The 26,837-nt window shown below is 25.8% G+C and overlaps 1 protein-coding gene across 1 annotated transcript in view; it reads right to left on the bottom strand.

Annotated features, from left to right (window-relative positions):
• Positions 1-7,768: 7,768 nt before the first annotated feature.
• The window catches only part of Tnks (tankyrase), a 38,536-nt gene continuing 19,467 nt past the window's right edge, over positions 7,769-26,837 (bottom strand). The window contains exons 17-28 of the mRNA XM_016073938.5: positions 26,088-26,197; positions 24,358-24,480; positions 23,333-23,398; positions 22,357-22,469; positions 20,831-21,074; positions 18,755-18,872; positions 16,307-16,395; positions 16,120-16,194; positions 12,894-13,077; positions 11,940-12,048; positions 9,637-9,793; positions 7,769-7,994 (exon numbers count right to left, since the gene is read on the bottom strand). Of these exons, the coding sequence (XP_015929424.1) occupies positions 7,920-7,994; positions 9,637-9,793; positions 11,940-12,048; positions 12,894-13,077; positions 16,120-16,194; positions 16,307-16,395; positions 18,755-18,872; positions 20,831-21,074; positions 22,357-22,469; positions 23,333-23,398; positions 24,358-24,480; positions 26,088-26,197 (1,463 nt within the window). The 3' untranslated portion in view covers positions 7,769-7,919. The remainder of the gene's footprint in view (positions 7,995-9,636; positions 9,794-11,939; positions 12,049-12,893; positions 13,078-16,119; positions 16,195-16,306; positions 16,396-18,754; positions 18,873-20,830; positions 21,075-22,356; positions 22,470-23,332; positions 23,399-24,357; positions 24,481-26,087; positions 26,198-26,837) is intronic.

The raw sequence follows: 26,837 nt of genomic DNA, 5'->3' as shown, positions 1-26,837 counted from the left end.
CTGAAGGGATGAAAGGCTGAGTCAACCTTGCCCGGCCCGAGGGTCGAACCAGGGACCTGTGGCACGACAGCGCGAAGATCTACCGCAATTTTTATAATTACTGTTAGTAATTGATGCAATTTTATAGGCACCAAATAATTAAGTAATTGATGCAATTTTAATAGGTACCAAATATAGGTAAACGGTATTATATATGATACCTATTAAAACCACATCAACACTGGGGAAGCTTCGATATAGATACTATGGAGTAGAGGTTTTTACGGTCTATAAAATAAGTACAAGAGAAAATTGCGTGATTGTGGTAAATTTCGACTATCGCAAGTTGGCCTCGAGCAACAGTATCATGCCAAATGATTCTGAATATAGTTAATCTTTATTTTGATAGAACGAACAACTTAAAGCGTGTATGACTTTATTTAAGAACTTATCTAACAACGCTTTATCTACATCCACCGGAAAATACAAAATATAACTATATATTTAAAAAATGGAATAATTTTAGTGTGTTGGTACATGTTTCTCGATACTGATACAGTGCTAGCTTTTTTCTACCCTGTACAAAGAACGGGTATTTAGCTAGTACAGTAAAACTTGTGTAATTTGACCACTTGTGGTGCATTGTTTTAGTGGTCAACTTAGACAAGTGGGCAACTTATAGAGGGGGTGGGTCATTGTTTACTTTTTCGCTTCCTACATCATGTTGCTATATATTTAAAAAAAAAAAATTCTTGATTTAAAAATTTTATTTAGCAAATGGCCGAATGAATATCTTAAGAAATGTATTTAAATCTAAATGAACTTCAGATTGTTACATATAAATAATTCTAATGTTTAACTAACCTTTTTCAAAAAAATTATTTCGTTAGTTATGCATGCATGTGAAATGTTTAATAAAAATAATTCCTTAAAATATCAGAACACGAAAACATGTAATTTGAAAACTTTAACAAAACAAAATTATTTGAACTTTAAAATTTATTCTATTACTACACTTACAAACCTATTTGCTCACTATAGCAACCTGAAGAGCAACTTTTCAACTAACACACCTGTTTTCAATGAATGAATGAAAGAAATGGTCAAAAGCTGACCCCCTACAGTTTCTCCAGATGGTCAACTCACAAAAGGGTTTAGATTAGCTTTTTACACTATTTCACCAAACAAGTGAAATTTTAACATACTACGCAAAATGACAGAAAATGTTTCTGAGTTTTTTTTTTCTGGTCAACTTATAAGGGTTTTAAAATAAAATTTCATAATGCTCCTAGACAAAATTGACTTATTTCAGTGGTCAACATACAAGATAGACAGGTGGTCAAGTTACAAAGGTTTTGCTTCTTTGTATTATATAGGAAAAATTCCGTTCTTGATAATTGAGGTCAACTTATGCAGGTGTCCAACTTGGCAGGTTTCACTGTAGTAGGATTTTGTGTGTATGGGTTTCTTGTAACTCCAGAACAGTTAGTGCAAAGATTCGGAAACTTAAACAGGGTGTGCTAAGCACGATATTATCACCCGATCATAAAAATGGTTAAGATTATTATATTCGGGAGTGACTTGTAAAATATGAGCACTTCGCATGGATTCAGCACATTGCATTGACCATATCGTAAACCATGTTACAGATGATACCGTTTTATAAATCATTTAAAAGATAACATCATTGATATTTTCCATGTTAGTTATTTTATCAAAAGCGAGTATCGAGTTTGTTGCAGGTTCCTCGATAATTAATTATTTTTGATTCGACTTAGAAAATAAACTCAATTTTGAAAACCAATGGTAATTAAATTTTAAAAAAATAAAGTTATGAACTAAAGTGCAAATTCATCAGAAAAATTGGTTGTGATATATCTAAACCAGCGGTTCCCAATTTTTTCCAGGAAACTGTACGATCGAACTACAGTTGGTGGAACCCATACTTTTAAAAAAAACGTTCATTAGCAGGTGTAAATATTCAAACGAAGAAGAAAAAAATTTCAGATTAATTTAGAAACATTCAATGTGAATAATGTCTCAAAATTAGGTTTCATGTTAAGCAGTTGAATTCGAAAGTCTGCACAGAGTACGTTTTTTGCTGTATAAGGTAAGTCCAGTAGTTTTTGCCATTAAGGTTGAAATCGAATAAAATATGCAGAACTATAACTTTTGAAAAAGTACTATTATAAATTGTGAGAAAGGTTATCAGAGAAAAATAATTTTTTATTCTTGAATTTGATTATTTTATTTTGAATTTCAAAGTTCGTTGAGAAATACTGATGCAATAATTATATATAGCATTTAGCAATTTACTTAATGCATTGTTATTAGAAAAAATACATGTATTTTTTTAAAATTTCCTATTTATTGCAATTTTACATAAATAATTTAACAAAAACAACCTTAACATTAAATTAATAATGAATTATTGCTTGACTACAAATCTATTAAAGGTTTAAAAATATCATTACTTGTTGAATATAAATCCTAAATCACGGAATCCTCTGAGATCTTCCCCTCATTCCAAATATTTTACTGAATTGTTATAGTTGTAAAAGATAATTTTGAAATTAATTTAAATTTGTGTAAATCTAAATCTTGGAACTTAAGAGATAGATTTATTTTCTAATAGCTATTCAGTAAATTATTTCCATGCACTTAGATTTGACTTTAAAATTTCATTGATACCGACCGATTTTATTTTCAAAAAAATTTGAAAAAACATAAGGTAAAATCAATAAACACCACAATGTTTTGTTTGAAATTTTATTGCATAAATAAATATAATTTATAAATCTTATTATAAATAATATGTACACAAACTTTACAATTAAAAGTTCATAAAATATATTAAACACTTTAACAACTCAATGCCTCACTGTAACAGGTTTGTTTTCTCTTTGAACAAAATAAAACAGTTTTCTATAACATTTTGAGTCTGTGGAATTGCGCAAAAATGTACATAATGAAAATATACAACTGTACATAATAACAAATTTCAAGTAGTAGAACCACCATCAACGAAAGCTTAGTAGCCTACCTTGTTTCTTCCATACATATAATATCAACAGTAAATATTGTTTAAAAAATTAAAAAAAAGTCCAAAGAATTTGGCAGTTAAGTAGATGTGTGCTAACTTCGATTTGAACTTCACCAAATATCTTTTTTCGGAGCTGTAAAAATGTATTAAAAATATCCAAGTGATAAATTTGAATTTTTTTTTTTTTTTTAAAGTTTGCCCTTCACAGTATTTTTTTATTAACTTGAATATTCTATAATTTCAAACTGTATACATTTTATAACCGGAAGTATTTCCAAAAGACACATGTTAAAATCTTACAAATTAATAATTGCAAATTAAAAATTGGAAATGAGTAATGGTAATACATGCTTATGCAATGATATTTAAATTAAACTTTTCTAGCAGTTAGGTTAAAACCAATAATACTCAATTAAAAATTAATAAAAATTTAAAATCTTAATCAAAAATCAATAAACCGAAGTTTCATTGCTTACTTTGGTTCATTCAAACCATATTTAGTACCAACAAAATATTTTCTTAACAAAAAAAAAGCTCTACAGAATTGAACAATTAAGTAGATTGTTATTATGCTAACTTTAATTTGAACTTCATATCATTTTAATATATTATAAGAATTCATCAAATTCCATGCTACAAATTTGAGTTCTTCTCTAACAGGAGCAAAAAAATTCTTGCTCTTCACATAATTTTTTCATTAATTTGCATATTCTGCAATGTCAAACCCACAGCATATCTGTATCCTGGAGGCTAAAGAAAATGCTTTATAATGCTTTATGAATGATTAGTAGTTACTTCTTCTAAATTGGAAGAAAAATATAAATAAAAATTCAATAAATTTTATGCCTATTGAAAAAAAAAGTAATTTGACTTTGACATTTTAAGCAATAGGATGCAAATAGTAACTATAAATGATGTATTTAAAATTATTAGCTAAAGAAGAAAAAAACTATTGCTTCAGGAAGAAAAAAAAAATTCAAAAACATTCTAATTTTCTTTAAGAATATACCATACCTAATTAAGAAAAAAACATGCTGCAAGACAAACATGCTAATATACATTTAATAATAAATAATCATTGATTTTCAAATGTTGTTAAATAACTTTACAGTTATGTGACATTTTATTAAGTTCTTTTTGGAATGCTTGTGTGGTGGCAGCTCCACTACTGCTTTTAGATTGAAATGATGTAAGTACTTTATACAAAGTAGCTTAATGAAGAAAGACATATTACAGCATGACACCAGTTTCCCACACAAATAAATAACACAACAATAAATTACATTTAAAAAAATAACATCTATTTACACTTTAACAAATATTTATGTGTGAGCTACTTAAAAAAAAAACATTCATAATAAATTAATGTTTTCAGTCTCTTTGAAACATAATACACATCACAGAAATAAGAATCTAAAGAAAAACTTTCTAGCAAATAAATATATAATAAGATTTTGTTTTTTAAAAAAAATTCATGCCAACATTTTCAGGATATGATTTGAAAGTAGAAAAAGGGACATGAATCATTAATGTATGTCATTTTATGTACTCAACTTATTAAAATATTAATAAGAATTGATGCACCATTCAAATGTTTTTAGAATGACAGCGGAAAGAAAAGCAAAAAAGGCTTCACTTAATTCTGTCTGTATGGGTATGACTTAATTTAGTTCTAAATCTTTACAAATAATTAACAGAAACAAATACAGAAAGGAGTTCTGAAGAAACGTTTTGATAGAAAAAGAAATACTGATAGTTTATTAATTGTTCGAAGAAATAAATAACAGAAAATAAAACAAAGCCGAAAATAGAAATATTAAAAAACAGTTTGTATTTTTAAAAACGAAGACAAAAAAATATACAAAATGCAGGGTGCTCTATAATCACTTTCCTCAATATATATTTATTTCTAGATTCTTTGTGGGAAAAAATATATGTTTAAGGGTTTGCAAATTAATATTCAAGTGAGAAGTGAGGAACAAACAAAACTGCTGCTAAAGAAAAGGAGACTGAAAACCTGTTTGATTTGCTAGAAGAAACAGAGAGTTAAAAAGCAATCATTAAAAACGACTTTAAGTTGCATCATGCAATCAAACTGGTTTTGATGCTATTGCCTTCCTCACAAGCGATACATATTTTGATAAAATTTTTCCTTGCTGAAGCATTAATACCAGACACCAAAAAAGCTTACTTTTTGGCAAAGTTTCTGAAAATATATATTAAGTGCAGTGATTAAGAAATCAAGCTTTTGCCAGAAATGCAACGCAATGAGTTAATATTATAGAATTTCTTAAACTTAAAATACATTTGATTTATACAATATTTATAAGTATATATATTTTTTAAGTTATTTTCTAAGAAAAGCTATTGTCAAAATGTATTAATTAGTAAAATTATCTATAAAATAAATAGTATTAGCAAAAATACTAAGGCACAAGAGTTCACAATCAAACCTGTTAAAGCTTACACACTATCATGCACTCAGAAATTAAACAGGTAAGCTGCTGACAATCATAGGAATCAACTACATATAAATATACAATAAATTATAATGTATGCAAGAATTTTGATATAAAAGAGCCAGGCATGTTAAAAAACAAAATTTGTTGACTTAAAACAAAAAAATTTTAACCTTGAGCGGCTTAATTATTCAGTACACTTTCACTTGTGTACAATTTTTTACTGACTATTAATTTTTATGGTAATTACAATTCTAACAAATTTTAAAAGATTTTTTTATTACACCTTAATTGTGTACTAATTTATTATTAAATATGCCCAAATTAATAATTAGAATAAACTAAACAAAATTAAATTCTTAATTTCTCACTAATTTCATTTAATTCAAAATTTACGCACAATGCAAAAAATTATATAAAGCATTTAAGAATTTGCAATTAAAATGCATTAAAAAATTATTACTACAAAATGATACAAAAGTGCATAAATTCATCAAAAATGCAAAGTTTGGAATTAGTTTTTAAGTCGTCCTAAGGCGACTTATATTATAAGAAGTAACTTAAAAAATACAAACCTTTTTAATATATTTTAATTTTATTAATGTCATTTTATTATTTATCTTCATTTAAAAGGATTTATATAGTTTTATCATCATTGAAATTTAGTAGCCAAGGCCAAATATTGCAAAAATGTACATGACAAAACTTTGTATTATTAGGAATGCAAAATTTTAATTTCTTTAAAAATTATTTAATATTGATATTAATATCTTCAAAAAATATTAATAAAATATTGGTATTAATTTACCAATACTTTATTAATATTTTTTGAACGAATTACTTTTACTGTTTTTTTTAATAAAAAAAGGAAAGAGAAAAAAGTACAAAAATTCTAATTTGTCTAGAAATATATAAACAGTTGAAATTATGAAAAAGTAATTAAAATAAATTTTTGATTTTTGACACAGACAAAATGCGACAGAAATAAATTTTAAAATGTAGATTTCTACAAAAAAAAAATAAATGCAACTTGAGTATCAATAGTTTAACACAAGTTAATGACATAGTGCCAGTTAATAATTGCGAAAGTAACAAAGATTTTATAGCAACAATAGCTAATTTACATTAATCTGTGAGTAAGACAACACTATATATGTCTTCTCACTATTGACAGAATACCTCAGAGTTGGATACAGTATCAATGTTTGAAATTAAATCTCTGCTAATTCAGTAAATTTATGATATATTTTTAAAAAAAATATAGAGATTCAAGCTTCTCAAGAAAGTAAACAAATCAAGCTGCTTATGGAAAAAAAAGTACTGGATGATTTTTTCTAACTGAATATCAAGACTAACTCCATCTCATTGCTTAACAAAAATGGTCGCCTTGAAAACCAATTTTTAAAAAAGAAATTGTTGATTTTATTTGTCATCTGCCTTAAGGAGCATTTCCGTCATCTTAAGATACTTATTATAGCTGTTATTAGGGTAATTCAATAAAAAAAAAAGTTAAGAAAGAATACAAATCTTAGTATCATTATAAAACTTTAAAGTATTGATATAAAGTTTCCATTAGGGTTGGTTATTAGCGATCTTTTATTAGAGGATTTATTATTATTATTAATTATTACTATTGTTTAATGATCTGTTTATGGCATATGGTCAGGATTATTAAAAACATTTCATCAAACAAAACTTTACAAGCTATCATGGAACCATAATCTGAAGAAAGAAATAGTGTTGCCAATTGCAAAAGAAAAATTTAAAGAGAAAATAGTAATTTCAATTGCACAAAAAATAAATGATTTTATAAAGAGGGAAACATTTTTAATTAAATAAAAATAAATGACAGCTATTCTGACATTTAAAGAAAAAAATTTTACTTTAAATAAACAAATTATGTTGGATAAGTATATATTAATTTAAAATGATATAATCATAAAACTCTATAATTAAAAAGTAAAATCAAGCAATATTTCTTGATAAAAAATATTGGTCAGTCTGAGAAGTTGTCAGATATACAAAGGTCAGTCTGAAAGTCCACATGAAATTTTTCTGATGATGAATTATTGCAATTAATTATATTAATTAATTAATCAATTTTAAATATATATAGAGATAATACAAAAAATGCAATAATTAATTTGGTAACAAAAATTAATTATACTAATATTTTGTTTCCTTTTATCAAAATACCACACATTTCAGTTTTAATAGTAAGCTCATTCCAGTTATGTTGCATTTAAAGTTATGTAAACTGTCAAATGAAATTGCAACAAATTAAAATGCCTGCTAGCATATTGTATTCTGAATACATTGCAATAAAAAAACTTAATTTATCTAACTTTTCTCAATATAAAAAATGTATAAAGTATTGTAAAAAGATGTAATGATTTTTAAAAAAAAAGAAAAAGAAACAAAGCTATCATGCTCTATGGTCATGATGTTGGAGATGAAGGTGGCTCACCATCAGGTTTTACTATCTGGTAAGTGATGAGGTATTCTGGATAAGCCTATTAATAAATATATAAATATATATTTATAATTTTAAGCTATATACTTCTAACATATAAACTTATATACTATTATAAGTTAAAATAGACATACAATTTTAGTTTAGCACATAAATAAAAATAGAAATGTTGAATTGCATTGAAAATTCATGCTAATTTTGAAAGAAAAAAAAAGAAGACTGAAACACAACATGTTTAAACTTTTTCATTAACAAAGCACTTAGTACAATCTAGCAAAGGTTCCAACTTTACTCCTAAAATTCTTCTCTTGTCTCTAGTCCAGTGCCTTGCAACCTTTAATCTGATATGCCCCATCTTCATTTATTTGCCTCTGCCAGGTTATCCTGGTTCTACCCCTTTACTTTTTGCCACTTGGAGTTAAGACATGGTTCATCTATCTTCACCATCTTTTGCAAATATTTCCCTAATAGTTATCATTCTGACTTTTCAGCAAAACTTCATTTCTGATCTTACTAGGCACTGGTATTTAAAAAGTGGATTTAAAACATCTATTTTGAACCACTTCAAATTTATCAATGTCAAATCTACTACAGAAGCATGTTCCTGTACCACACAGCAACAACACTGCTCTGATTATTGTTTTGTATCAGTTGGATTTTTTTAGTTGCTTATTATATTAAATTAAGTCTAGAATTTTTACAATGGTCTAAAATCATTATCGTTATATCCAACTAACGTTCTATTCTATCTAATATCCAACTCAGTTCCTTCACTACTCTTTGAAATAGAATCCAAATGTTTAACTTCAAAAAAGTCCTCAACTTCATCCTTATAGAAACTCTGGTATAGATAGATAAAATCATATAAAGTGCCATTTTACTTCATAACTTTTCAGCATCTTTTTTCAAGCAACTTGAAATTTTTTTCTAGCATCATCATCAAAAAACTTTTCTACAGAAGTTTTTAACTTTTCCAGTTGCTTTTATTGTAATAACAGGAAAACTGAAGGCATAATAGCTTGTGATTAGGGTGAATAAGTTAGAACATTATGACCGAGCTCTAAAAGTTATTGTTCAAATGTCATACATACATAAATCATTAAAAGATTTGCTATTTGTGGATACTTTCGCTTCACTGTTGACTTTAGTTTGTCTAATTATGAGCAATGTCTTCCTACATTTTTTGTCTAATAAATACAATCTAATTCAACTTGCAATAGCAAATCTTCTCTTACTTTTTGCCTCTTTAAATAAAAATATATCTATTATCATTTGAAATTAAATTCTAATAAATATATCAAACAAATATGAATATTCTATCCAACGTAAAAAAATATTTTGTTCTAAGGAAGTTTCAAAACCTAACCTAGAAATCTCAAAAAACATTGTTGTCCAGCATTTTTTTTTTTTCTTTTTCAATTCTTGGGGTCCAAAAAAACAATTTTTTTCTTTCAAGGAACATCAAAAGACGTTGTCCAATCTTATAGGCAAATTGCATAAAAGAATTATGATTTCTTTCAAATAAATTAATAAATTGTCCCATAATAAATTTTCACATGACATATTTTCTTAACTAGTTTAACTAAATCTTTTAAGCTTAAGAACAAATAATTTATTTAATATCCTTAAATATTTTCAAATGTCAAAAAATTGCAAAAAATGTCAAAAAATTGCCTCCTTACCTGCTCTCCTCTATACACAACATACTCAGGATAGTAAAGCCCACCTACACTGGGTCGACCAATAACAGAATGATGCCCGGGAGGTGCGTGAGCCATTTTCATTGCGCTAAATTGTAAGAAAGACTTGCCAAGAGTTACTCTACAAAACACTAGCTGCCTAAAAGGGAAATAAAAAAATTAAGATTAATTTAAAAATTTGAATAAACAATATTAAATTTTTATATTAATACAGTTAGAAACATATTTAAAATATTTTCAGAACTCATAATCACATAATTTTTTTAACTAAAAAATACTGAGATTGACTTTTAATGCACCTGATGGTAAATTAAAATGAAAAGAAAAACATAGTGCAAAAGTTGAACCAGCATAATTATAAGAATTCACATTTTCATTCACAGTTATTCACATTTCAATTCACTTTTGTTTGAAACAATGTAATTTGTTAATCAGGGGTGATTGTGAGCCCAAGCCAAAAATCCAGAAAATTTCTTGAGTTAAAAAAAAAGTTTAAATTGAAAAAAATTTAAACAAGTTTATTTTTCCATTTTCTCAATATTTCTTAGTTTACTTAAAATATATTCACAATTTTACACATACTTATACCATTTACACATACCTATGATGACCTGGAGAAGTAATTAAAATTTACAAATATGTCTTTTTTTCTTGAGTTTATGATTATAACAACTATTTACTGATAAAAAATGAATATTAATCATGATTATAAGCTTATGAAGTATCTCTCTGGCTCTCCTTTACAAACAAATAAAATAAACTGTGTTTTTAAGTTCCACCTTTGAAAACTTGATTTCCGGAAACTTCTGTGATCAATGATTTTTAACGTCTGGACCTTCAATCTCCGGAAACTTCCGGATCACTGTTAGCGAAAAATCCGGAAATCCGGATTTTTTCCGGAGCACAATCAGCCCTGGTTAATGTAATTTTGTTTGAAATAATGTAATAGTATGTAAGAAAAATTTCTGATTAAAAAAATATACATAAATTTTATTTTGTTTGGTTGTTGTTTTGTTGATACATACGTTTGCAATCCTATTTTAAAAAAAATTAAGAAAAAACTTAAGACCGAATGTAAGTGTATGAGAATGTAATACAAGGGTTAGCTCACAAAGGGCACTAAGAGCAATGTCTCAACCTATGGCAACTCTGCCTAAGAACAGAATAGAGTACACTTAGATAGATTTTTTTTGCCACATATCACGATTAAGTAAGATTACGAACCAGTCTGGTTGAGACGCCGTTTATCGAGATGCACATTAGATATGATATGCTGAGATAATGCCATCAGGATCCATTATGAACATACTTCAATTGTAAACCAAATATAAAACTTGAATCATGTTTAAAAAAAAAAAATTAAAAAAGAGCATGCTCATAGCACATAAATAACTTGTAAATTTATTATCAGAACATCTCACAAACAGCAGGAAAATTTTACTCATATTTGAAAAATCCATTAAAGAAAAAGAAGTATAAAGTTTGCTGCATTCTGCTAAGAAAACAAATTTCATAATTAGCTACAAATTTCATCACCAAATGGTGAAGCTGACAAAAAAAAAAAAAATAGGTAATGTTTTTGCTGCTTATCAGACCATTCCCACTTTTTTTCCCAATGCCCGTCTGGGAATGACCTACCTCATACAGACATCTAAAGGGCAGATTTGTTGGCCACTTTTCCAAGGGTACCATATTAGGTGGGAAAATGTTGCTCCTGCAGTAAGGACAGATAATACAGAGAATGAAAGAACATCCGTGCCTTGCCCAGGATTCGAACCCAGAACGTTTCTGATGCAAGTTCCCTGACCCCTACACAGACCATTCGACAGATCATTCCAACAAAAATAATAGCTTGAACATCTTAATTTTGTCCTAAAGCAACCCACCTTTGTTGTTGTGATCACTAGTTATTTTTTAAACATTGTTTTATAGTTTTCACAGTTAACTGTTTCGTTCGCTGATAAACTTAACAATTTCAAAATTTTCTCTAAAAAAAAAAAAAAAAAAAAATAGCAGGCTCCTAAGCAAAAGGCAGAACGTTTTTACCTTAATTTCTTTTTTTGAAATACATGTTTCAAATTGTATGTCATCTTTGACCAACAGTTTGTTTGATTGGTGATTATAATAATCAAGCAAATGCAAAACAGAAAAAATAAAATTTTTATAAAACCTTTAGCAATAAACAATTATTTTATAAATAAAGATCATTGCATCAAACATATTTTTTTTAAAAAAATAGTTTAATCTTTAAAAATGACATAATTTAACTTTAATATAGAACTTACCTGTGGCAAATGTAACATGATCTGTCCTTGTGGAGAGGGCATCCAGTGCCACCTCCAATTCCATAAACATACTGGTTGCTTTTTGAAGAATTTTCAGCAAAGTAAATTCCTGCAAAAGTATTAACGAATCATTTAAAATAACACAATTAAAATACATAAAATATAACTGTTGATAATACATGTAAAAATACATATCAGTGATTAAGCTTACTCACTACAGTGCATCAAATATGTCAGAAATTATACAGGGCACAAAAAAAAAGGTTACGATACTTCCCCAAGAAGGGTAACTTCAACATTCCAAAAATAGAAAAGAAAGGGGAGGAAAGCAAATCTACAGGTTTGCAGGCAAAAGTAAACAAACTTTTTTTTCTGTATTATAGCAAATGGAGAAAATAATTTTGATATGGAAATTTTTTTTAATTCTGTGTTAATTTTTTATTACTGAATTAATTAATAATCACAATTTTTTTAATCATAAAGTCATTATTTTTATAAATATTTTAAAAATAAAGATTTAAATTATGATAAATGGAGACAGTTTTTATTTTTAAAAAAAAAGGACCCAAAAGAACCCAAGAAATTTTCAAAGACTACAGAATCACTGATATATGAATATGATAAATTTATAAAAAATTATCAAATATATATATATATATATATATATATATATATATATATATATATATATATATATATATATATATATATATATATATATAGTTTTAGTTTCACAGTTTTAACAATTTGACAAACTGAAAGAGAATTCTTTTTACAACTTTTTTTTAAATAAAAAGTTATTTTTTTGGCAAGATTTTATATTATATATATGTTTTTTGCTTGAGATAGAAATAATTGTCATTATTGATATTAATTATTTAAATTTATATGTATGAAAAAAATAGCAACTGAAATTTTATAATTTGAAAAGAATCTAAGTAAATAAAAACATACCTGCTCCAAACATTCCACCAATGTAGGCATGACGTTCATCAAAACCTTTTTGTACTATCGCATTTATGAAGGGGGAACCATGAAACAACATACGCTCATTAGCCTGGTTATGATTCTCTTCACTAACTTCTTTACGCCTATGACAATACTTCTCCCATAATTTTCTGTTACGTACCTTTTGAATCTAAACAAATAACCACAGTTTTCAACTAATACAAAAGAATCAAATTTTGTAGTTTAAATTATTAAAATGAGCTGAGTTAATAGATACAAAATGGAAAATGATTAATTGAGAAAAATGTCACATATTCCACTTCCAGATACATCAACTGATTCAACTAAGATTTTTTCTTCTGATCCCCCTGGCAGAGTTGTGGTGACATTGTCGCAAAACATTACCGAGTTCTGGCAGAAAGATTTTTCCTTTGGAAAGTAAAAAATTTAGCTTCTCTTTCCTGCAGAAATTTTTGAAAGATTTTATCTTTTCTTCAGAATTATATTCAAAAGATGCCTTTCTCGCAAATCGGAGTGGAAAAAAATACTTATGATTTTTCCATTCTCATTTGAGAATAATGAAGAAAAAAAAAAATTTTCTTTCTATTTTTTCAAGCAGTTATTACTACTGATTTCCACATAGCTTTTAAAATCCGATATTTTTAATACTATATTATTTATTACAACTGAATCTCAAAATGAAAACACACATTTAGTAACCCTTTTTGATGAGTCCAATTCGTGTGAGTTCGCCGTCGATCTCTTTTTTCGGTAGTTACTGCAACAGATTTCATGATCTTTATTATTTTTTTAGCGTGATGATGAATTTCAAACTGTGAAAAAGGAAATAATTAGTGTTATATCTTCCTACAAAATGTGGGAATATCGCTCATTTTAAAAAAAATTTTCCTTTGATCTGATTTTTTTATTTATTAATTTTTTGAAGTTAACGCGTCTCCTACTTTAAATTAACAACATGTATATTTGCTATTTTTAAGTATCTTGCAGAAAGATATTAGTATTAGAGAGGTATGTCGCAGAAAGCACGAAAAAATTTTGCCACAGGGCCTCTGATAAAAAAAAAATTATGATTAACAATTTTATTTTGTTAAGAATGTTATTTTTTTAAAATGTTATTTGTTATTTTTAAGTATTTTGCAGAAAGATATTGGTATTCGAGAGGTATGTCGCAAAAAGCACTAAAAGATTTTGCCACAGGGCTTGTTAAAAAAATTTATAATTAAAAATGATATTTTGTTAAGAATCTAAATTGAAATTAAGCATAAAATAAAAATAATAAAAACGTGTTCAAGAGAAGTCTAAATAAAAGCACTCACATAAAACAAAAATTTTAAAATTTGTTTGAAATATGTTATGCAAATAAAACATAGGGTTGAAACTTAGCTAAAAATGCGAATTTACTAAATGTGAGCTAAAAATAATAAGCTACCTAAATATTATCCTCAAAAACTAATAGCAGCCAATACACATTTTTCAGCAATCTAAATGTTAAAATGCTTGCAATAACAATAATATCAATGCTTGAAAATTGTATTCTTTAACCTACAGCTTACTTCTTTAAAAACTATATACTTTTATAGATTAACTTATGCTTATTATATATAATAACTTATTCTTATTTCTCAGCAAATTTTTGTTTAAAAAATAGATAAAACAAAAAAGTTTTTGCATTAAAAAAGTAAAATGCTATTTTGCTACACATTTGAGTGAAAAACTAGAACGAGAGAATGTACTTTCTGCTCTGGAGCACAAAATTAATTTTGCCATTGTAAAAAAAAAAAAATAAAATCAAAACATTCATACATTTTAATAAATTAGATTATTAAAATTATATTTATTTATACTGCATATTTGTATTACAATAAGCTTTATTTTATCACACTAGGGACAAGCTTAAAGTTAGTTTCTCATTTAAAGAAAAATTCCACTACCAACAACATGTCATTTTAATTAACAATTTTATTAAGCTCTAATGTACAACACATTCTAAGAGATTTTTATAACTGACAGCCATTCCTTCAAAATCCGATTCCCAAAAAAAATTTAATTCTTACCAAAGCTTTTGTGTTTTTTCAGAAGATGTCCAACACCTATGCAAAAGCTAAATATGTGCCAAAAAAAGTTAATCTTTAATATTTTTTTCCAGAGAAGTGAATAGATCCTAATGAGTATTCTAATTTTTGTACAATAAGACATTCCATGCAAAAATCACACTCAATTTTCTTTCAGTTTAGTTACTTTTATTTCATTTCTTCTAACTAAAATCACATAATTCTGCTCGTACTAGAGTTCACCCTAGGAATAAAAAAGGGCACGGTGCTTCCTCACAGAAAAAAGCACTTTAAATATTGAAAGGACACACACTTACCACTGTTAAAATATATTAAAATATGTATTATTATGCAATAACTAAATTTGATTCTCTATTTTTAAATAACCCTCTTATACTATTTTATGTGTATAATTCACAAAGAAATTCTCACCCATTATCAAAATAACAGAAAATTTTGAAGCTTTTGAACAATAATTAAAAGCAAGTTAAAAAACTATCTCTATGAATAAATTTTCTTCAACAAAAAAAAAAAAAAAAAAGGATTAATTGATAAATAACTTGAAAGCTTTTTGAACTTTTAATTTATTTCTTGAGCTTTTTGAATTTCAACTTTTTAAACTGAAAATTATAAGAAAATAAACATTTAAAGGAGCATTTTTTAATAAAAGGTATTTATTAAAAAAATAATGGTAAAATTTAAAATCCCTAAAACACTCATTGATATACCCCACCACCACCAAATAAAAGATTAAAATATCTCAAGGACCAAATATCATGCAAATTTTAACTACAAAACTAGAACACATTTAAAAAAAATCTTACCAGAGTGAAGCAATGGAATAAAAAATTGAAGTTAAATAATTATAAACAGCTAAATAAATTGGAAGTGAACTTTTCATTAAAAAAGGTGGTAAAGAAAACAATATTTTTCTGGAAAAAAAGTCAGTAATTTTATGAGCGGAAACTTATTTTTACAAAAAGAAGGAGGGTGTATTTATCAGGATCAAAAGACAGGCGGGAGGGCCTTCCTTCTAAAAACACTTAGGGAGAACACTACTTAAAAAAACAATAGGTATTGAATATATTGAACATGAATACTGAATATGCACAGAATCTGAAATTTTGGTGAAAACCTGATAGTATGGTAAATATTCTTACTTTTAAAATGTTATATCTCATGAAAACTCCACCAGCATGCCCATTGTCTCTATGTTCTCTTATAGTGGCTTGCATCTGTTTTTAAAATGCAAAAATACATTAATGAAAGTTGAAAAAACATATGTATATTAATAAAAATTCAAAATTATGCAAATAATTATGACAATACTTTAAAAAAAAAACTTACTTCTTCTTCTACTGCTTGATACTCTTTATCTTCTAAAGTGAGTTCAACAAGTACAGTTCCAGGCTTATTAGGCATAAAAGTTGATGCATCTGATTTAAGAAAAAAAGGTAAAAAATTAAATGCAATAATAATGAGTACAAAATTAAACAAATATTTTTAAAAAAACATTTCATTGAAATAATTTTAGACTAAGATTTGTCAATATTTGTTATAATAAAATCTATCTCAGTAAAATTCTATCAAAATTCTCTTAGAAACACATAAATTTATAAAATAGTAAAAAGACAGAAGCTTATTTTCATAATTTTGTCTAACAACAAAGTAGTTCGGGCAAACAGGAAATTTTAAATGTTAATTTTGGCAATACTGTAGCTTCAGTAATTGTTTGAAATATGTTGCCATACAACGTTCATGCAGTTAGAATGGGATTATGTGTCACTTCACATAACAGTAACATTCTTCGTCCTTTTCAAAGCAATGTGTACCACACGCATTCTTTAATTATAAATGAACTGAATTATAAATGAAAAAATAAAAAACTAAAGGAAAAGACTTCATGTATTAATTACAATATCAAGGCATAAATTTATAACAATGCTAAAAAAATATAAGTGTCTTATTGCATGGTTTATTAAAAAGGAATATAAATTAATAAAATAAAAAAAATTTTATTTATGAAAATTATATACTGTTTAAACAGATCACTAAATTAATTGTGTCCTTCTTACACAATAATAGCATTAAACAATTAGTGCTTAATATAGCAATGGAGTGAAAAATCCATAAATTCATTTTTCTATGAAGAAATATATTCTTTGAGGAGATGAATTAATGAGTTCTATAAAAAAATAAATTTTTCAGGTCTTATGTAATAAATTACACTATGCAAATACTAAAATATTTCTTAAATAGTTAAAAGGAATAATACTGAATATGATCTAAAAGCAGTTTTTAAACTTTCACCACAATTACTTAAAGAATTCAATTCTTTAATTGAAATTTTAAAAAAAAATCTAAAAAAATATGAATCACATCACGAAATCATGTATCAGAAAAGAAAAATTATATTCTAAATTTAAATTATTTAGCGTCATACTTATTAATAAGCATTTATAATTCAGCAACTTTTCTTGTTTATTGGAACTATAATTTATTTTTATGAGCACTTAGAATATTACATTAATGTTAGGGATGTAATAAATATTTGACCACTATTTGGCCGTTTTGCTGAATATTTGACTAAGTATTTTTTGGAAAAGTATTTTTCAACAAAGGTGTTTTTTTGTGGGGAATTTGAATAGATTTAATAAAGAATAATCTAACATCGTTATTTTTGCTATACATTATTATAAATAGTTTTTACACATATTTGTTAGGTTCTAAAAATTTTTAATTTATGTTCTGAAAGACAAATGGAAAAGGGAAACTTGAAGAATCGAAACTAGATTACTTTATACTTAACCATAAGTTTTGTACTACTGTTTTTTTTTTTTTTTTATTATATACATTTATTAATTCTATTTTTTCCTTCTATCAGTATTTTCGTAAAACAAAGCATTTTTTATAAAGAGTGTTTCTAATTAATGTTATTCTTTTATGGTTATAGTTTTATAAAATATATGGCAAACTGAAAAAGCTAGATTTTTAATGTTTACATTTTTTGTTTAAAAACTAAGAAACACTTTTACTTTAGATTATGTCTAGCTTTTTTGTTTTTAAAAATTTTTGTTTTTATAAACATTTCTATTATGGTGCAGCATTTAAGAGTGTCTCAATTAGACTATGTTCTTCACTTTTTTCTTGAAAATACAGTAATTGAAAAACAGAGATATTTAGCTTTAGATCTTAATTTTTGAAAAAAATTTTAATTTTCTTTTAAAAATTAAGATCAATGTCTGTTCTGCTTTTGTATATGATTTTTTTTATTGACACTTTTATGAAAGCAGTGCATTTTTAAAAGAGTTTCTGATAGACTATATCTCTTTTAATGCTTCATGGATAATTTGTTTCTTTTTTTGTAAAATATTTTTAGCATTAAAGATTTGTTTTAAAAATTAAGAGGATATTTTTTCTATTTCCTTTTTCTTTTCTTCAACTTTAGTTTTAATTTATCTTAAATATTTCTAATTATCTTTATGATCTTAAATATTTCTATTATAGTTTTTTTTTTTTTTCATTTACCTCATAACAATAATGTAGTTAAATTTTGATAATTTTTTAGTAATGGCTGAAGTTATTTATATATAAAACTAGCTATACTTATTTAGATAGATATATATATAAAAAAATCCTTAATATTTCTGAATGATTTTTCTTTTTTTAAAAGAATGTTGATAATAGGCAGCTAAATAATCAGTTGATTGTTTTGGCTGAATATTCGTCCAAATCACTATTTGCTACATTAATAATTAATATCATTTATGATATTAATTTCAACAGTATACTTACTATGACCAGTATACAGTTTCTCAATGCCTTTGAGAAGTTTGTGCCTATGTCCATATGCATTAATTCCTATTTGCTTTAATTCTTCATGGCCCATTTCAGCCAGAATGTCTAAAGATATCTAGAAAATATTTAAACAATAAAAAATTTGGCAACTTAAATTAAATAAATAACACAATATATAATTTAGTATTGATACTTATATAAATATAAGTTTCGTGTTAAAAAAAATACCAGATTAATCTTTTTACTAACTAACTCCCTGGCATTACAGTCCATGTTGGACCATGGCCTTACTAACAATTTTCCTCCAAAGTCGCCTGTCTCTAGCTCTTTGTTTCCAGTTTCGGACTTTTAGAGTTAATATTTTTATAATTAAAACAATTATTTACGCCACAAATAATATTTTAAGTTTAACCATTAATTAATAATAAATTAAATGTATTTACCTGAATTGAATGCTTAGATATTAATTATATGAAACAAATTATTATATTGATAAAAATATTTAAAAAAATTCAATGGAAATTTATTATAAATGCATTTTAAAAATAAGAATATAATCAAACATTAAATATTAAAATAATTGTTAATAAGTTATTAGAATAAAAACTAGGATAAAGCACAAAAAAATTTTAATGCTTATCAGAGCAATGAAATTATACAAAATTCAAAATGATATTAATTTAAATCTAAATTTGAAGAACTAGAAAAATTTTGATTTACTACTACAGAGATTTCCTTTTTGACTAAGAAGGTTAGGAAATACTTGGAACAATATTTTATTTCAGCTATTTACTTCAACTTTCAATTAACTATTGTATAAAAAAGAATCAGTACAAAAATGAATCAATTGATCAAAAATGAATCAATAAATCAGTTGATAAATAAATCACATAAACAGTAAACTGAATGCATTAGTAATTTTTCAATCTGCTAATTTATTTATACATTGGCGATTTCACTAATTTGTTGACACCCTGATTTATTGATTTGCTGACTATTTGCCTGACTGATTTACTGCTTTATTACTTTTACACACTGATTCGAAAGTTCATTTATTCATTGACATATTAATCTGTTTATTTGGTGGTTCATTGATTTTTAATTTATTAATTGATTTGCTTATTTATCAATTCTCCCATTCATTTATTCACCGATTCATCAATTTGCTAATTTGCTGTTTCACTGATTTATTCACTGATCCTATTATTCGTTTTATTTTTCACATTGAAATCAATTAAATATGTTATTCTGTTATTTACTGAGAAAGAGCATGTTATAACTGAAAATTACAGAAACCACTTGATATAAAAAATTTTTTAGGGCTTTCCTAACTTTCATAGTAAATGTGCATAATTACAGAAGCTAAAAACTGTGCATAAAAACAGATTATGGCTATTAGAGATTAAAATATATAGATCATATGTTTCCTTGAACAGCTGAATCAGCTATTAAAAGATGATATGCATAAAATTAAAATATTTATTACCTTAATCTTAGAAACTGAGCCCATTTCCATTAAAAAAGCAGCATTATTTCTGGTTTATAAGTCAACTTTTTACTCCCTTAAATTGTAATATTTTGCATTTTTACTGTTAATTTATAGAAATAACACAGGTATTTATTCCTAAAATAAGACAATAAGCATAAAAAAAACTTCTACATAAAGCTAAATACAAACATAAAAAAGTAGTCAAACTTTTACAGGGCCATGTAAGTTTTTAATTTTTATTCTTCAAATAGATAAAATATCAATAATTCATCAGAATCAGATCATCAGAAGACTAAACAACCATTGATTGAGAGTGAAAGAGTAAAAATGAATTCAGAGCAAAAATTTAGAATTGTGTTATTAAATTATTATACAGAGTTTTTTTTTATAATCAATTTATATCGTAGAAAAAATGGAATTTTATGTTTGGTTATAAATTTGTGTTTAGCAAGTGTAATTTCAGTATTTAACTTACACAACAAGCCCACCATTTTGAATTTAAAAGCAGAGGATCAATATACACACTGGAAAACACAACATGTATTTAGAAATTATAATTATGCGTATTTATGAAGTATTATTACTTGTTCTTTTTCGAATGTTTCTGTCAAATGTTCCATGCCAAGACTCATCAGAAAACCAGTTATGCCTACATTCTGCATTGTAGGATCTGGAGCCTCAGCTTTGTCAAAGTCAACACAGCCATCACCATGTTGAGAGCCTGATGATGTGGCTATAGGTGACAGTTTTTGAGAAGGAAAAAGATTGAGAGGGGAAACTGGAATGTCATTTTCTAACACAACTGTCACTGGAGAGACGGTAGGAATACTGAAAACAGAAGAAAGATGCTTTTAAAAAGATGATAATACAAATTTTATAACTTATATACTTCTAAAATCAAGCTATTTCATCTTCCTTTTTTTTTTGTAAGGACTTAAATATTTTTATTACTCATTCCCCAATTTTTAATTACTAACATCTCAAATCATTTAACCTTTGACATAAATCGGAGAATGGTATCCTTTCTATATATTTTTTCTGGTGCTCTAGTTACAAGCATTGGTATATTTTAATGCTAAAAAATAGCCTAACAGTTACTAAAAAGAACTGTTAGATTCTCATAATAATATTAGTTAGAAAATATTAAAAAAATAGAAAGTAGTTTGAATTTTTTTCTTTTATTCATATTCAAAAATTTATCAATAATTGATTTCGAAATAATTCATATAATGAATAACAGTTTCTTTTAGGTCTAAACTGAAAATAAGTAAAAATTTGAAAAATTATTGATTAGAAGTGAGCCATGTTTGGAAGATTTTACTTTTAAGGTAGAAAAAGACACTGGTGTTTTGTGCTGTATTTGATATCCATAAATATGATATTTTTCACTTATTTTGACCTAAATTACTACGAAATAATGAAAAAAGTATGAAAAATATGTGTAATAAAATTCTGCATCAAAGCACTAAAAGCATGATTTATGCTTTAAGTGCTTTGATGCAGTTTATTAATCTGCATCAAAGTATGCAGTTATGAAAATATAGTTGCGATCAAAATCAGAAAATGCAGTAAGTATGCAGTTTGATGCAGTTATTAAACTGCATTAGTACCAGTTTATTAAACTGGTACAAAAATTTGTTCCTAACTTATTTCAATAAGAAAAGCAATCAAAATAAATTTTTAATTGTATGAAAATAGGTCTCAAGAATATTATAAGAAAAACCTTGCTGCCTTAAAAAAAAAACCTTAAAAAAAAATTTATGAAAAATAAGCAAGTTATCCATCAAAATAATACAAAAAGTTAAAAAAAAACAATTTCAATTTATTTTGTGTAAATAAACTTAATTTCAAAGATAATTCAGCAATAATTTAGTTAAAGCTAAAATGTTTAATGAAACATAATTAACTTTCTCAGACTTATGTTTTATAGGTTTCTTTAATATGTATGTTATTTTATTGATTACTAAAATCGTTTTGAAGATTAAATTTATTATATTGTTACGCAAAGTAAATTTTTCATGTTCAATTCGTTAAAGTAAGAGTTATTGAAAATATATGTAACATCATATGTAATATCATAAATAAAAAAATATATTAAAAAATAACATACCTAGAAGATGGAATTACAGGTATCACAGATGCTCCGATTGCACTACTTTTAGCTGAAGGTGGCAAAGAAGAAGGAGGCATTGCATCTACTAACAAGCACTTAACATCCTCAGCCTAATAAAAGTTTAAGAACAAATTAACTTAAATAGAACCTAGTACATATCACCATGAGAATTTTAAAACTTATACAAAACAAAAAATAGTTCAAATTATCACATAAATTATAAATTGATGATATTTTTAGTCACACAAATTGTTTATTTAGGGTTATCCTAATCATTACTTAATCATTGTAATTTTTTTGTGGATAATTTTGATGCAACTCTCTTCATTGTTATATGTTATATAATAAATATTACAATATTTCCTGAACAGAAAAAGCAAAATTTTAAAGGAAAAAAATCTTTGTTTCGGAACAAAACAAAAAAACATCACTGTCAAAACTAAACTGTCACAATGTTTGGTAAAAATATGTGAAATAATTTATCAGGAAGTAATCTTAATATTGTATCGAAAAATAGCAGGAAAAAAACTGACATTTAATTTTTTATTCCCATCTTTCCCAACTAATACAAATGCTGGAAAAGCTGCATGTTATGATGAACTAAATATAATTTTTTAAAAATCAGAAACCTGCATTACAATCTTTATTTAAAATAGCAAAAAAAAATATATATATATATATATATATATATATATATGCAAAATTAGCTTCACATAAGACTTAATATTTTACTAGTTGCAACCAAAATTAGATATTTAGTTAAGAATAAAAAAGTACTTTTAAAAACTTAAAATAATCTGAAAGATATATAGTTTTTTTTAATAAACAGCAGTCATCAAAATAATAATATTTATCAAAATTATAATATTAATTTGTTAATGCTTAAATTGAATTATCAAAATTCATAACATTCTTATTTTCCAAATCAATTAAAATAATAAAAAAGCATAACAATATTTTTAAGAAAACTTACAGTAGTCAAGTCATATGGAGTTTGCCCTTCATGATTCTTCATGGTTGGATCAGCCCCATGAGCTAACTATAAAAATAAAAAAGGATATTTAGCATCACAAACTAAATTGCTCATATGAAATCATTTAACAATTCTGAACAAAATAAAAGGCAAAATCAGTTCGAAAAGTAGATGGGTCAATTTTTAATAGTAAATAACACAGATTTCATCTATAAGCAAGCTTTTATGGAATGTAGAAAATGTCTAAAAACAAAATATTGTGTCATTTATTTAAGAATATTATTATTACTATAAAATGTCAAAGCCAAAATTATAAATTTTTTAAGCATTTAAAAGTTCTAAAATTCAAATTCTCTAAATTTAATCTTAATATACATTTATATAAAATAAAAAAAAATTAAATAACACACATTAGCCAACACTGAAAAACAGAAAGTTGAGAAAATTATTGCAAAAACATACATAAAACTTTTTTTAGTATTGAACAATTAATTTATTACATTTTATTGATTCATTAAATTTTATTTTACAGATAGGCACACACAGTGACAGACCACCCTTTATACTCCCTCTTTAAGATATTATTTCTTAAGTACCATTGTTTAAGATAATGCTAAAGCGTGAAAAACCATTCATGACAAATTCTAAATTTACCATGAAACTATGAAATTTTAAAAGCTGGAAAAAAAAATATTTCTGCCATAATTTATTGCTATTTAGAGATTTTGAAAACAGTTTTTCAGCCTCTGAAACTTCAAGGTATACATAAACTAACTCTTCTCTTAACTTTAAATTGTAAAATATCAATGGAGATGAAACAAAATTTGCTATGAAATGTTCCTCCTGCGATATAGCATTCTCTGAAGCCGCTTTTAAAGGATTAATTTATTAGAATTTTTTAAGCTCATTTAAGATTGTTTTACTTTTATTAATTTTAATATCTAAAAGAACATTTTTTTAATAATACTGTGACAAAACAAAATTTAAAAAACAATAAAAAGTGTTATTTTTAATGAAGAACTTACTAGCAAGGCACATAATTGAGTTCTGCCCTTCTGGGCAGCTTCGTGTAGAGGTGTGAAGCCCCATCTGTCAGTAGCATTGACCACAGTGTTGTATTTAATAAGAAGGGCTGCAATATCTAAATGCTAAAAAGAGAAATAAAATATGAAAAAAACTCCAAAGCACACCAAATTTACATAAATAGTATATTCATAAAGAAACATTTCTCTTGATTCAAAAAAACAAAAAAGTCTGAAATTTTTCCTCATTAATCAACAATTATGAATTTGAAGAGGTGTATTTTAAATAAAGTACTATAAAGTACGTACAAGTAAAAATAATTAGCATGACTAACACGCCTGATCAGCGATCACAAGTATATCATTGCGTTTACCAAAATGTTGGCAAAAAAAATTTGGCAAAATCTATAATATCTGAACATTTCTAATTAATTATTAATAAAAACAAGAAGTCTATTTCAAAAAAAAAATAATAAAGTTTTGAACTTGAGCATCTGGCATTATAAAATTTTTAAATCAAGCAGTTTAACAAATAAATTAAATTGCAAACTGAATCTGAGTTATCTATTATTATTATTGAGTGAATCTTCTAGTATTAAAAGAGACTTTGAAGTGACTTGAAGAGAAAGAGAAATATTAGTGACTTTCCTCCCATTACATTTGATATAATGCAAAAACATATATATTATGACAGAAGAATCTTATTAATGAAAAAGAATTTTCCATTTATTTGATTCATAAAAATTAAAATTCAGTATTCCTCTGTTGCTAATCATGTGACTCACAGAATATATATTAAAAATGTGCTTATTTTTCATTTATTTATGCCAAACAAATAAAAGTAGCTTTATTGAAATACCTTTAAATTTATTTTTAAAATACAGATAAATGATAAAATGTAATGTTTACAATACTCGAAGAACATTGTTACAATAACATCCTGACTTCACAAAGTTGGAAAAATGGGTGTCTATTTGATAAATGTTTAGTTACCTAGGGACTAAACAAATAACATTTAATTAGGTATATGTTTAGAAGGCAATAGGCGGTTTTATTCTAAATTTGTTAAAATATTTAAAGTTATTAATTAAAGTTAATATTTGTTAAATATTTAATATATTTATTACTTATTTGTTAAAATATATAAAAGCTTTAATATTCGTTTCCTGCTTATTTTTATTTTTCCGTCATTTCTGTCAAAAAAATTAAATGAGCTTAAGGGAAATATTTTTAAGCTTTTATAAAAAAAAATATAGATAAGTGATAAAATGCAGAATTTGCAATCTTTGAAAATGTTGAAGTGTTACAGTAACATCTGCACTTCGCAAAACTGGCAAGTCCATTTAACAAATCTAGGACAAGAAAAAATACATCACTTAACCCACTGGCAGTTTAGCAAATGGGCAAAATTAGGAGAATGTTTCTTTCCAAAACACAATTTCCCTATCTAATAACAAGAAAAAAACCGGTTTTCCTATGCGGGGAAGACTGCAGATTAAAATATGACTTTTTACGTGCAGACCGTCAGTGAGTTAATTAGGTCGAGATTTAAAAGGCAACAGGTTCATTTTATACTAAATTGACTTTTATTTTTTTTATAACATTAAACAGTAATACCACATTCCACACAATTAAAAGCAAAAGCTTCAATATTCATTTCATGTTTATATATTTTTAACTGTCACAATGGTGAGCAAGCAATGTGCAATTTTCAAATTACTATAACAACTTACCCCATAAGAAGAGGCATTGTGCAAAGGTATCAACCCTCCCTTGTCTTGAGCATTAACATCTGCACCATGCTCCAGGAGGAACTCCGCTACCTCTAAATTATTGTAACCAGCTATATAAAAAGTAAATAAGTATCTATCAGCAAAATAGTGAACAATAGTTTTGATATAACATCATACTAGTAAGCAAACTAATTATTTAATACTGTGTATAAAATATAGACATCAGACTACTAGAATAAAAAATATTGAAATGGCAAGGTGATGCTAATTTGCCAACATCCTTGTGAGATATTTTAGAAAATTAGCACACAAAAATACTGAAAACACCCCTGAAAAATGACTGAATTCAGTAAAAATTCTGAAAAATCACATATTTAGAAATACTAGATGTTAAGAGAAGTAATATAAAGACAGCCTGTAAAGTTTTTCCATTCAAAGAAATTATGAAATTTACTCTATTTTTCGAAGTGCAAAATTCACAGCGATAAAAAAAATTAATTCAAACCATTCAACTTTTATTTGAATAACTCAGCAGTAATAGAAAGCTCAAAATTATAATATAAGGAAATATTTATAGATCAAATGTCTCCAACAAAGATACTTTTGACCATAAATATAATCTTTTCTCTCAAAATATAATGAAACATGAAGTCGAATATTAAACTGGAATTTGAACATGGCTACATCATCATCATAAGTAATGTGTCATTGAAATTATGAAGGTTATTTGAAACTAAGCATCAAAAGGTG

This window comes from Parasteatoda tepidariorum, chromosome 9 (genome assembly GCF_982258835.1).
Source record: "Parasteatoda tepidariorum strain Cologne lab strain chromosome 9, Ptep-v5.0, whole genome shotgun sequence".
Classification (NCBI taxonomy): domain Eukaryota; kingdom Metazoa; phylum Arthropoda; class Arachnida; order Araneae; family Theridiidae; genus Parasteatoda; species Parasteatoda tepidariorum.
Note: the sequence above shows the minus strand (reverse complement) of the source record. Positions and strands in the feature narration are given on the sequence as shown.